Genomic DNA, 13550 nt, shown 5'->3' with positions numbered 1-13550 from the left:
TTATGAAAAAGCTAAGACATAGTCCAAAATGTGATTCATAATCTAACCTTTATTTTCGCATTCTTCTTATAAAATTGAAATTCAGTTGTAATCAAAGCCAAAGCGTTTCGTCCACTTGGAACTACTTCTAAACTCTAGTGTGTCATTGTAGTCATGCTAACATGCTCATCATACCACACATGTATCCATAGATTTAGTAGCTTTTCACTACCTCATAGGTGTATATCATGATATATGGGTATAGAAAAGACATCCTCATGCTTCAGCTGGGAACAAAAGGTAATCGTCCATTCAATTCTAATTTGATCCATCAGTGGGCATTTCGTCTGTTCTGTCAGATGGCAAGCTGAGCTGCGTGCTCTCTATCGAGAGCCAACAAATATTTTATTGGATTCTAGAATAAGGGATTATATGGTGGCTGATCTTTCATATCCATACACCTTTTCCATTTTTTGTGATTACTTATTTTGCTCTGACATAAGGGGATCGTTTTGGTTGTGATTTTTCTTCTTGTGCTGCCTCAGTCACCGAGTGTAATGTTTAATTGATATGCCAATACTCTGTATGTCTCAGGTGCCAAAACTGGTGGAAGGACTGACTGGTCACAAATGCTTCCAGGTGGCAGCAGCAAAGGATCATACAGTGGTTTTAACAGAAGATGGACTAGTTTACTCTTTTGGTATAAATACTTTCCATCAACTCGGTATTCTTCCACCACCGTCCAACTGCAGTGTGCCCAAACAGGTAAAAGTAATTTTTGACCAGTATATAGCGTGGTGCATTATTTTAAAGTAGAATTAGAAGTTACAATAATCCTGTTTGTTCTTGAGAAATATATTATTAATTTAGTGCATGGAATGCCACGTTAAGGACTGAGGGCCTTCCTTTCGAATCAAGACAGCTACAACTAATTAAGCAATATATTCTAGGTAGGGAAAAATAATAAAAGGGGCTAAATACATCTCAGTTAAAAAAAATACACCTATAGCCCAATACTTTTGAGTATTCTAGAGCTGTGCCAATAAGATGCAAGGTAACGCGCAAACTGACACTAAGCAATAGGCTCAGGTAACTATAACTGCTGAATTTCTACGTTTTTGTGCTAGTGAAATCTGAGTGTAACCTTTGTTTTTTTCAGTGAATTTTTAAGGTTTTTTCAATTCTATTTAATAATGAAAAATGTCCTAGCTATCGTAAATGAAAGTTTCAATTCTATTAAGGACCTGGAGGCGAGGATTTGGCTTTTCTTTCTCCACTTTATCCATTCCAGCAGCCATCAAAAGTTTATAACGTAACCAAAGACTACATTTCCCATGATGCTACTGGAAGTGGAAAGAAAAAAGTCCTACAATAACGTTAAATCCTGAAGCAGGACACCCAATGACTTCCCCCTGAGATGCTCTACCCTCCCCTTTCTTCCTGCGACAAAATCCAGCCAGTCTTCGGATTATTCTGGTTTACTGGTGTCTGTACCCAAGTCAAATAAAGATAGGCTGTAATTCCGGGTAGGGGAACGAACGTTCATCCTCAGACAGCAATTGATTAACACCCAGAGCTAGGGTAGCAATCAAATCAACCAAAGACAATCCGAGAACAGAAAATGTGTTACCCTATTAATGTAGGTATTCTGGAAGGGGCTTTGATCGATAGGGTGGGCTAATCCTCACCTCCGCGTCCTTAATAGAATTGAAACTTGGCATTACGATAGCTATTACATTTTTCATTCTGTCAGGACCGGAGGTTTCAGATTAGGCTAGTTTAAAGCTTGTCCACCACCAAAGAGGCCAGTGATAGCACTGGCTTAAAATAGAATCTTTTGAAGGTGGAATCTGAGGACCAGTCTGTGGCATTAAGGATATCTTTTAACTGGTCCTCTAGAGAGAAAGCTTTCAATACCATTGCCCCACGGACGGAGTGAGCGCCGAAATGAGAGGTTTCAATTCCCGCTTCTTGCATAGCCCAGTGAACCCACGACACAATGGTTTGTGATGAAACTGCCCGTGTGGTTTAGTGAGAGCTATGTCTACAGTTGCCACTTCATAGATTTTGAGCTCTCTGAACACACATCATTTAGGGATATCCTGGGAAGACGGGATAGGACACCGATTTCAAAGTACTCTTGGTCTTTCTAGATATATGCAATGTAACCTCCTCCGGAGTGAAGTCTCAACCTGTGAGATCCAAGGCCCTCACATCTGAAACCCTGCAGCAGGATATCAAGCATAGAAGAGTTGCCTGTTTTGCTGACATTTGTTTTCTTGATGGGTACTTATTAGATAGCCATGATCAAAACAAATTCAAGACTTTGTTAACATCACATAGAGCGAAGTACCCGGGTTCCGGAGGCACAGATCGTCTGATACCTCTTAGTAGCTTGCAGACTAGTGGATGTTCTCCTATTGGATGGCCCTCTACTGGGACATGGCCTGCTGATATTGCCGATCAGAAAGTATTGATTGACCTATAGGCCAGACCTTCCTTCGCCAAAGAGCCTAAGAAATTAAGTCAACGCGTCCCTGAGCCTTCCCTCTCACAAACTATCCAAGATCAGATAGGAACTACGATGCACTCTAGCCAAACCCACAATATGTCTTTGCCACCTGGCCAGAGTGGTGGGCCTCCTGTTGTCATCAATGCAGGCCATATTTTCGGGATCCCCGCATTACAGGGCCCTTCAGCACCTCAAAGGCTCACACCTGGGCAAAGGCCTCACTTACTCCCAATTCATGCCCCTCTCAGAGGAGGCCAAGACCGAGCTGCAATGGTGGATTTCCCACATGGAGGTGTGGAACGGTCAGGCCATCTTTGGAACCAACCCAACCTAGTGATAGAATCCGACGCCAGTGGCTCAGGTTGGGGTGCTCGAAGAGGAGCTATTTCTACAGGCCGAAAATGGTCTTCCACAGAACAGGGTCTTCACATAAATTGCCTGGAATTAATGGCAAGGTCCTTTGCGGTGAAATGTTGGTCCAGGGACAAGGTCCAATGCTGCGTCCTACTGAAGATGGACAACGTAGCAGCGATGACTTTACTGCTGGCCCGGGACCTGCATTCAACTGCAAGTGATGTGGCTGTGTAGCACTGTGACGGGGAGCGCTGTGTGGAAGAAGCGATGTGTGCCCGTGGAGACACCGCCACCGGACGGGGCCTGAGTGTGCTGGGAAGTGAGAGCGCTGTGGCGGGACCTTAATTGAACTGTGAAGCGCTGTTTGGCCAGAGATCACCGCTGCTGTCCCGGGCAACCAGACTGTAATCTGCCCTGCAGGCGCAGGTGGAGCCTTTGAACGTTGCCGCTCAAGGCACTGCGGTGAAGCGCTGTGCCTGTAAATCATTGCTGCTGCCCGGGAGCCTCGGGAACCCTGTGCCCGTCACCGCTGACGCCAGCGGGCGAGCCACGCTGGGATTGGCAGCCGCGCTGGGTTTCCCGGCAACGAGGGGCTCGTCCTGAAGAGGAGCAGTGCCGAGTGAAGGAGACGCGAGGCGTTGCTGAGCAACCTGATTATGTCCCAAGTAACCGCTGCTGCACCTGGTATTGCTCGTTATGGTCTGTGGGACGGAAGCTGTGAAAACGCCTGCAGACCGGAGGATCTTCGCGCTGGAGCCAGGTAACTTTCCAAGTGGGGCCGCAAGGAGGCTGTCAGCTGGGAAGCGGCCTGCCGGGGACCATCGCTCTTTGGTTGTGGGATGGCTCAGCGGAGCTCTCTCTGCCTGGGGGTCGCGGGGGAAACTGTTCTCGCCAAGGAATCACTACGCAATGCCGGGGTCTTCGTGGGCATTCCTCCTGGGATCGGGCCCCTCCTCCTCCTTCCTATGGTGATTGTACCGGCCCGCATCCGCATGGGAGAGAGGTGTGGAGCCGGGTCCTGCTAATTCTGACACTTTTGGCCTCAGGTAGATTACAAGCGTATCACCAGCAATACAAACAGAGATACTGCTTAAGGAACTACTTTATTCTGGATGTAAAAAACTGTTCTGCCAAGGTGGTACAGGCCCATGAAGACTGCTGGCAGTGTCTGATCTACGGCAGGTGGAAACTGTTTTTGTTTGCCCCAGTACTTCCCACATAAGAGACATTACATGTTAGAAACCTTTCTTTATATATGGGACTTTCTTGCCATTTTGAGTCTTGCCAAAGTCTTAGATGAAAACATTTTTCTTCTTATGAAAACTGTTGTGGTGTCCTTTTATGAGTGCTTTTACTGTGTCGATGTCGGTGTGTGTTGCACAAGTACACATTGCCTCCTGCGTTAGCCCACATGCTTTGCGCCAAGCTACCCGATCGGAAGCGATGGTCCCTACTTGGACTAGCGAGCATACCCCTGCCAACTAGAGACCCCGGTTCTAACACAGACATTTACCCAGCCAAAACATCTCCTCCAGACGACAATGCATCACACCAAGAACTCCTTGCCAGGGCTGCACATTACCATGGGGTAGAGGTCCACAAAGAATCACTAGAGACCTTAGCATCCACACACAGATCATCACAATCACTTCCAATGCTTAAAGGCATGATGCGACATTCTGATGAGATTTTTAAAGATCCAGTCAGAGCACACATCTTAAAACCTAGAGTGGACAAAACATATAAGGCCTGACCCCATTTTTATCAAGGGACAAGTGCCATTAGATTACCTAGTCATATCCAATACTCATAAGAGAGCAAATTCTTGAACATCAAGGGATGCTCCACCACCAGATAAAAAATCCAAACTAATTTATGCTTCTGGCAAGCGCATAGCCGCTCATGAAGCAAATCAATGGCGCTGTGCAAATACCTAAGGCCTTTTAGCTAGATATGACAGAGCATACTGAAAACAAAATGGAGCAATTGCTCCAATATCTCCCAAACAAGCATAAGGCTAAAGCACAAGACTTTGTGAACGAGGATAAGCTCATTTCGTATTCCTCTATTCGTTGTGCTCTAAATGCTGCAGACAACGCAGCTAGAGAGGTTAACACCAGCATCCTACTCTGGAGACATTCTTGGTTAAGGATTTCAGGTTTTAAACCTGAGGTCCAACAATCCATCCTTACCACACCATTTGATAAGGAACACTTATTCGGCCCTAGCGTTGACCAGGCGAAAAAAAGAAAAAGGCCACTTAAGTGGCTAAATCTATGGGAGCGCTTCAGACGGCATCTAACAGAAGTTCCTTTCATCGCTCCTCGTACAGAGGTGGGTCAAAAATCACACCCCCAGATCAAAATACCTCAGCTAACAAAGGTAACAACTAGTCCTCTCCCTCCAGACGTTTTTTCCAAGGATGTAATAGACGCAACAACTTTAAAGGTAGGGTAAGGCTAACGCATCCCATACCTCTCCTACCTCCAACAAACAGTGAGTTGCTCACGCTTCCCCCTGATTATACCACACCTGTTGGGGGAAGACTTCAACAATTTCTCCCTATTTGTCAGACTATAACATCATGTTGGTTTGGTTTTAATAGAGCGGGCACACAGCACTGAATAAAAGTAATTTAGCTAGTGGAGCTCTGCCCTTTTTAAACGGTGGTGGTGTCACACTTTGAGATCAGAGTGGTCGCACCTCATTGGGTCACTTACACAGAGCACATTTTTTGGTTCATGTTGTCTGCACTGTTTGTTATCCCTTTCTTTGTTACAGTTGGCAGTTGCTGATGATGATAACGTGAGGATACAGACGAGTACCAGTCTGTTTATTCCTCCGCGGGTGTTGCTCCCGTGAGGCACTGCCAACTCCCCCTCCCCCTTTTTTTTAAAGTTGTTTCTTTAGAAGGCTTGGTGGGGGTTGTAATTGACTTCAGTACCACACACAGTTTTAAATATTATTTTTAGAGTTGAGCTCATGACTACAGGGGCATAACTAAGCAGTAGGGTAAGATTTACACACAGCTTATTGACACCTTAAGAAAGGGGTCTGTTAAGACATATGGGAAACAGTTGTTTCTACATAATATAGGGAAAGGTCTTGTGTTGTTGATAAGGTATAGAGTGGGGGGCGACCTGCTCATATCCCTTTACTCACCCTCGGGCTCCTAATTGTTTAAGAGACTATAACATCAGACAAATGGGTGCTTGGAATTACCCAACATGGTTATTGCCTGGAGCTTACCAGCAATCCCCCAAACATTCCACCTCAATATCACGTTATCTACAGAACACACATGCTAAAACAAGAGGTACAGTCTCTTTTACTAAAAGGAGCAATAGAGCCAGTTCTATTACAGTGCCAGGGCTCAGGGGTTTACTCTCTCTACTTTGTCATCCCCAAAAAGGACGGTTCCCTAAGACCTATTTTAGATCTGAGACAGCGAAACCATTAAATACTGTCCGAGCATTTTCACCCGGTCACACTTTAAAAAGTACTCCCACTTTTACAAACAGCAGACTTTGTCTACTCTAGATTTAAAGGACGCATATTTTCGGGTTCCAATTAATCCAGCTCAACGGAAATACCTCAGATATGTGATGATAGGCAAGCACTACCAGTTCAAGGTACTTCCCTTCGGATTGACTACAGCGCCCAGAGTTTTTACCAAATGCCTGGCAGTAGTCACTGCTCATCTCAGAAGACAACCAATTCATGTCTTCCCCTATCTAGACGACTGGCTCATCAAAGCCAGCACTCACCAAAACTGTCTGCAACACACACAGATCACAATAGATCTACTTCATCAACTGGGCTTTACCATCCATGCACAAACGTCTAACCTGCATCATTCACAGATACAGACTTACCTATGAGCCACTCTAGACACAGTCGAAGCTCTAGCCTCCCCCAATGTAGCCAGCATATACAATAGTCAAGCTACCATTCAACAGTTTCATCCCAACCAAGCATTACCAGCCAAAGTGTTCATGCAACTACTGGGAATTATCGCCTCTTGCATCACAATTGTACCCAATGCAAGGCTTCACATGTGCTCCTGTTGGACTTGGGCCTTAGGGCAGGTTCACCCCTAATCTTTTTGCTTTTATTTGTGACCCTGTGTAGTGATTTTTGGGTCTCTGCGCACTTTTTCCCTGTGTCCCAGAGTAAAGTGCGTGCGTGTAGTATGGCTGGCCTGCCCTCCCATAGGAATGCATGGGGAATGTGTGTGTCCATGTTAGTTCCTGATGCGTGGGGAGTGCAGGCTCGAGTTTGGTATGTATGAACTCGTGAGAATGAATGCTGCGCAATGGTATGTGCGGCTTGTATGTGTCTAGAAGGGAAGTGCTACTTCTGGACATTGATGTATGTGTGCAGTGAGGGTGCTGGAGCATGATTGGCTGGAGCTGGCTGGCATGCCAGGCTCCAGGAAGTCTGGATGGGTCTGCCCGGTGGTGAGTGGGAGATCAGCATGAGTGATGTGTGGGAGGAGTGCACCTGGGTCCTGGATGGGCTGGGTTTTCCCCCACACAATGCTGGCTCCGCCCCCCTGTGGTTTGTCTAACGACCCTAGCCTCCCGAGTGAATGAAAGGGGTGGTTGGGCCATCAAGGGTACTTCCAAGCCAGCTGCAACTGGTTTCCCCCCACCCTGGAAACAAAGGATTTCTCTGTATAAAAATGGGGCTGTGTCCCCACAGAGGGGGTTCTACTTTTGGATCCTTGCCAGAGGGGGCTGTTGCTGCTGCTAGGGCCAGGAGGACCGCCACTTGGCTTGTCTCCCTGCCTGGAGACCCAGTGTGCTGGCTCTGGCCCTGCCTTGCCCCCCTGTCTGCCTCCAGACCTTGCTGGAGCTTTTTGCTTTTGCCCTTGCGCCTAAAAGCGCTTTATTTCTCCCCTAAGCGCTGGGAGCGCTTCATTTGTATTTCAAGCGCTAGGAGCGCTTTTCCTGTGGTCCCCAGCGCTTGGGAGCGCCTTGTGTGCAGCCGGTGCCCACCCGGCATCAGAGCCGATTTGCCGATTTTTGCCGAGCGAGTGCCCACCTCGCTTTATATTTCTTTTGGACGCCGGTGCCCACCCGGCATTGCCCCGGTTTATTTTGGTATTTACAAGCCGGTGCCCACCCGGCATTGGCCGCCCGTGATCACCGCCGCAGCCCAGGAGCACCGAAAACCGTTGCCGGGCCGCTGCCTAGTGCGACCCGGAAGTCCCGCCTCCTTACCGCCAGGGCCGCGCTGCCATTGGCGGCCCCAGCGGAAGTCAGGCAGATTACAGTGTGACGAGGCCAGGCGGGAGACGGAGGGAGCAGCCGGCCGTGTCCTCGAGGCTCCCCGAGAGAAGGGAAGCCCCGGAGTAGAAGAGAAGCCGGTGAGTGGGGCCGCGGGTTCCCGTGTGGTGGAGGGGGCGTCGGGACACACTGTCGGTGCCCGCCCCTCCCCTCCAGGGCAGAGGCCAGTTATTTGTGTTGAGCCGCCGAGGCTCTTATTGGCAGCTGTCTTCGCCCCGAGTCCCCGAGGGGGCCGCCCACTACAGCGGGTGCAGTTAGTATTGCGAGCCAGAGAGGCTCGAGGGGGCATTTCGTTGATTTAGAGCGCTGAAGCTCTTAAATCCCAGCCCACATTTGTTTTGCGAGCCAGAGAGGCTCTTAGGACACGAGTGTGGTCAGAGCCCCGAGGCTCCCACACAGTGTCTCCTCCCCACCAGTGTTCTTGAGCCCATGTGGCTCCAACGTTTGCCTACCTGTGATTTACAACTGTCCAGCACTTAGAGGACAGTTGCTACGTTTAGGCTTTGTGTTCTTGGCTGCCGGTGCAGCCTTCCCTGACATTGAGACTCAGGGCATTTAAGCCCCTGCCGAGGCCAGTTGGCCTGAGGGACATTTCTAGTGTGGTGCTACGTGCACCCTGCGCAATTTGTGATTTACTTGCTGATGTAATTCCTGCGCAACTGTTCTACCTGCACCTCTGAATGTGTTTTAATGCCTCATGTGCAATGTATTGTTTGTTTTATCCCCTTTGCTAAAAGTGACCTGCTTAGAGGATTGTTTGTTATTACCTTTGCTAAAAGTGACCTGCTTAGGTGATTCTTTGTTTTTATTCCCCTTTGCTAAAAGTGACCTGCTTAGAGGAATGTTTGTTGTTTACCTTTGCTAAAAGTGACCTGCTTAGGTAATTGTTTGTTTTATTCCCCTTTGCTAAAAGTGACCTGCTTAGAGGAATGTTTGTTGTTTACCTTTGCTAAAAGTGACCTGCTTAGGTAATTGTTTGTTTTATCCCCTTTGCTAAAAGTGACCTGCTTAGAGGATTGTTTGATATTGCCTTTGCTAAATGTGACTTGCTTAGGTGATTATTTTAGGTTTCCTTCCCTTTGCTAAATGTGACTTGCTTAGGTGATAGGTTTTCCTTCCATAGGTCCTGATGATAAGGTCCTAGTTCCCTGCGTGATTTCCCTACAGTGTTTAGGGTGGCGTAGGAGGTATTTTCCCTTTACCAGTAGTTACTGGTTGTATGCTACATTTACTATTTCTGTGTTACAGTCATTATATGTTTATGTGCTAAGTGTTATACCTACAAGTGCTATTTCTAAAAAGTGCATACCCCTGACAGTGGTCCAGGTGGCCCTGTCCTGTACATAATCCCTTGTAAATCTTGCCCGTGCCTGTTGGCACATTGTAAAGTGTGTGTGTTATCTAATGTGTTTTTATTATTATAATACAAAGGCTATTTTTGATATAACCTTGTGTGGAGTTTCCTTTGTGGTGGGCCTAGGGTGTTGTCGCTGGGGTGCGCGCGCAAACGCTTTACACATCGCCTCTGAGATTAGCCTTGCTGCTCGCGTCACGTTACCTAGAGGGTGAGCAGGGGTTATCTTGGTGTGTAACTCCCTTGCCCTGACTTAGAAATGGTGATCCCTGACTGACTTTGGTGTGAGCCTTGGCCGGCCGGGGGTCCCGTTTCTAACAGCTCCCTACAAGAGTGCTTAGCACGTCAGTAGAATCAATCACAAGGTCTATTAACCGATCAAGTGTTGGTAGACGGCTGTACCCATCACTCTGCAGTGGTGGAACCCTCGAAACTTATCAGCGGGCTGGCCTTTCACAGACCCTGTTCCACATATCGTACTCACAGCAGATGCATCTCTAACAGGTTGGGGAGCTCATCTCAAAGATTACACAATACAAGGCTTGTGGAGCAACAAGCACAAGACTCTCCACATCAACTCTCTGGAGCTATTAGCCGTCTTCCTAGCTCTAAAAGCTTTTCAGACTCATCTCATAGCCAAAACTGTCTTAGTCCGGACAGACAACATGACAGCAATGTATTATGTGGAAAAGCAAGGGGGACACCCGATCTCCAACTGTGAACACTCGCTCAAGCCATTTGGAATTGAGCAATCCATCACAACATTTATCTCCTAGCAGAACATCTCCCAGGAGTAAACAATCAAATTGCTGATCTCCTCAACAGAAGAAGGCAACAATTTACGAGTGGGAACTTCACCCCCAGGTTCTCCTTCCGTACTTCCAACAGTGGGATTTCCACAAATCGACCTATTCGCCAGAGCCGAAAACGCGAAATGCCCAATCTTCGGCACCAGGTACCCACACCTGCAATCAAAGGGCAATGCCCTATGGATAAACTGGTCAGGGTTATTTGCCTATGATTTTCTGCCTCTCCCGCTCATTCCATGGGTGGTTCGGAAGCTCAGGCAAACATCCCTCACACTAATTCTAGTAGCTCCCACATGGGCTCGTCAACCATGCTACACCACCCTGTTGGAGCTGTCACTAGTTCCACATCAAAAACTATGCCTGAACTCCAGTCTTCTCACACAGAACCAAGGAGAAATCAGACATCCAAATCCCAAAGAACTGAATTTAGTGATCTGGCTCCTGAAGTCATAGAGTTTGGGTACTTACATTTACCACCAGGCTGTATGAATATTCTAAAAGAAGCAAGAAAGCCTACCACCAGAGCTTGCTATGCTGCAAAATGGAAAAGATTTGTAGTATATTAGAACAACAACAAAATCAATCCTTTAGACACTTCTATACAAAACATTATTTGTTACAATTACAATGAACAGGACTGGCTTACACATCTATTCGTTTGCACCTTGCAGCTGTAGCTGCGTACTTACAAAATAGGCAACATCTCTCACTATTCAGAGTTCCAATACTCAAGGCCTTCATGGAAGGTTTAAAAAGGGTGATACCACCAAGGATTCCTCCTGCCCCAGTCTGGAATCTCAACATTGCCCTCACAAGGCTTATGGGCCTACCTTTTGAACCAGTACACAAATGCCCTTTACAGTTCCTCTCATGGAAAGTTGCTTCCCTCATTGCTATCACATCACAGAGGGGAGTTGGTGAGCTACAGGCATTAACACTAGAAACACCTTTCTTTCAGCTACACAAAGACAGGATAGTTCTCCGGACCAATCCCAAATACCTTCCTATAGTAGTTTCTGCTTTTCATATAAATCATTCGGTTGAGTTACCAGTTTTCTTTCATCAACCTGATTATGTAGCAGAACTTGCTCTTCATACGCTTGAAGTTAAATGAGCTTTATTGTACTACATAGATAGAACAAAGGACTTTCGCAAAACAAAACAACTATTTGTAGCATTTGCTCCACCTCATAAAGGCAATCCTAACTCTAAATCGGGTATTGCGAGATGGATTGTTAAATGTATTCAAACATGCTATGCTAAAGCCAAAAGGACTAAGACTATACCCCCTAGAACGCATTCCACTTGCGAAATAGGGACTTCTGTAGCCTTTTTAGGTAAGATCCCTCTAACTGGAATATGTAAAGCAGCTACATGGTCTACACCACACATGTTTACCAAACACTATTGTGTAGATGTGTTAGCAGGACAACAAGCTAATGTAGGCCAAGCAGTACTTGAAACACTATTCCAAACAACTGCAACATCTATAGGTTAGCCACTGCTTTGGGAGTATACTGCTTTATAGTCAATGCAAAGTATGTGTATCTACAGCACACATGCCTCGAACGGATAATGTTACTTACCCAGTAAACATCTGTTCTTGGGATGTAGAGTTGTAGATTCACATGCGCCCACCTGCCTCCCCGGGTACCTGTAGTTGTTGCAGTTCTTTATTATACATTTATACGCATGGACATCTCTATACTACACTTACTTACTCCATTCTCACCTTCTTGTGGAAAAACATTCTAAAGATGGAGTCGATGACCATGTGCACTATCACTGAAAGGAGGAGTCGTATTTCCTCCTGACTGGGAAAGACTTCTTCACAGAAAAACATCTTGCAAACATCCAGACCCAACGCTAGATGGCAGCAGTATGCAAAGCATGTGAATCTACAGCTCTAAATGCCAAGAACAGATGCTTACTGGGTAAGTAACATTATCCTTTTCATTGCACCTACTTTACTCAGGAGAGTTAGAGAAATTCAAGCACTAACTCTATGGGAACTATTTTCCCACGTACATAAAGACAAAATAATTTTAAGAACTAATCTTAAAGTTTTACCTAAGGTAAGCTAGTATCGCAGTTTCACGTGGCTCAATCCATTGAATTGCCTGCATTTTTTCCTTAACCAGACTCGGTGGCAAAAAAAGCATTATGCACATTAGATGTTAAAAGAACACTAATGCAATATATCGATAGAACATAATCCTTCCGGAAAACTTAACAACTATTTGTGGCATTCTCCAAACCACATAAAGGTAAAACAATTTTCAAATCCGGTATTGCACATTGGATAGTGAAATGTATCCAACCCTCCTGTGCTAAAGCCAAAACACCCCTCCCTATCCTGCCAAAAGCCCACTCTACATGCAAAAAAAGGGACTTCTATGGCATTTCTAGGGAATATTCCAATAGCTGACATATGTAAAGCAGCTACATGAACAACCTCAGATAGACCTCTTTGCCACCCACGAAAACGCCAAATGCCCAAACTTCGCTGCCAGATATCCAAACCCACTGTCCAAAGGCAATGCAATATGGATGAACTGGTCAAACAAATTTGCATACTCTTTTCCACCTCTACCACTCATGCCACTAGTAGTACGCAAACTACAGCAGCATTCTCTAACCCTCATCCTAGTTGCTCCAAGGTGGGCCAGACAGCCGTGGTACACCACACTGCGCCAACTGTCTGTAGTACCGCACCAAAAAACTATACCTGTCTCCACGACTTTTAACACAGAACCGTGGAGAAATCAGGCACCCGGACCCAGCTCAGCTCAACCTTGCGATCTGGCTCCTGAAATCCTAGAATTTGGATATCTTAACCTTCCTCCAGACTGCATGAATGTCATAAAAGAAGCTAGACGTCCAACCACTAGAACATGTTATGCAGCTAAGTGGAAACGCTTTGTAATATATTGTCACAACAACCATATTAATCCCCTAGACGTGTCTATTCAACACATCATAGGATACTTACTGCACCTCCAAAGATGTAACTTAGCCTATACGTCTATTAGACTGCATCTTGCTGCAATAGCAGCATATCTGCAAAAGAGACCGCATCTATCTCTGTTCAGAGTGCTTGCTATTAACGCCTTTATGGAAGGCCTTAAGAGAATAATTCCTCCCAGAGTGCCACCTTCACCTGTGTGGAATTTAAACATTGTTCTCACACAGCTAATGGGACCTCCCTTCGAACCCTTACATAAATTGAACTACAATTTTTAACATGGAAG

The 13550-nt window shown here is 46.2% G+C and overlaps 1 protein-coding gene across 3 annotated transcripts in view; it reads left to right on the top strand.

Moving 5' to 3' along the window:
* IBTK (inhibitor of Bruton tyrosine kinase) overlaps positions 1-13550 on the top strand; it is an 876521-nt gene that overhangs the window by 177540 nt on the left and 685431 nt on the right. For all 3 annotated transcript variants that reach the window (XM_078648126.1, XM_078648125.1, XM_078648127.1), the window contains one exon: positions 574-744. In XM_078648126.1, coding sequence (XP_078504252.1) covers positions 574-744 — 171 coding nt within the window. The remainder of the gene's footprint in view (positions 1-573; positions 745-13550) is intronic.

Source organism: Lissotriton helveticus, chromosome 6, assembly GCF_964261635.1.
Source record: "Lissotriton helveticus chromosome 6, aLisHel1.1, whole genome shotgun sequence".
NCBI lineage: Eukaryota > Metazoa > Chordata > Amphibia > Caudata > Salamandridae > Lissotriton > Lissotriton helveticus.
This window is presented reverse-complemented; position numbering and strand designations above follow the sequence as displayed.